This window comes from Merops nubicus, unplaced genomic scaffold (assembly GCF_000691845.1).
Source record: "Merops nubicus isolate BGI_N331 unplaced genomic scaffold, ASM69184v1 scaffold29942, whole genome shotgun sequence".
NCBI lineage: Eukaryota > Metazoa > Chordata > Aves > Coraciiformes > Meropidae > Merops > Merops nubicus.
The window spans coordinates 2,192-2,456 of record NW_008593421.1 but is presented as its reverse complement, the minus strand read 5'-3'; the positions used below and the strand labels follow the sequence as shown (position 1 = coordinate 2,456).

The window sequence follows — 265 nt, the reverse complement described above, 5'->3', positions numbered from 1 at the left end:
GCAGAAGCGCTGGCAGTGCCGCATGTGCGAGAAGTCCTACACCTCCAAGTACAACCTGGTCACCCACATCCTGGGCCACAACGGCATCAAGCCCCACTCCTGCCCGCACTGCAACAAGCTCTTCAAGCAGCCCAGCCACCTGCAGACCCACCTGCTGACCCACCAGGGCACGCGGCCCCACAAGTGCGAGGTCTGCGGCAAGGCCTTCACCCAGACCAGCCACCTGAAGCGGCACATGCTGCTGCACACCGACATCAAGCCCTAC

At 63.4% G+C, this 265-nt stretch overlaps 1 protein-coding gene across 1 annotated transcript in view; it reads left to right on the top strand.

Moving 5' to 3' along the window:
- Positions 1 to 4: 4 nt before the first annotated feature.
- The window catches only part of LOC103768306 (zinc finger protein 710), a gene marked incomplete at both ends in the record, with an annotated part of 2,210 nt that continues 1,949 nt past the window's right edge, over positions 5 to 265 (top strand). The window contains one exon of the mRNA XM_008935447.1: positions 5 to 262. Within this exon, the coding sequence (XP_008933695.1) occupies positions 5 to 262 (258 nt within the window). The remainder of the gene's footprint in view (positions 263 to 265) is intronic.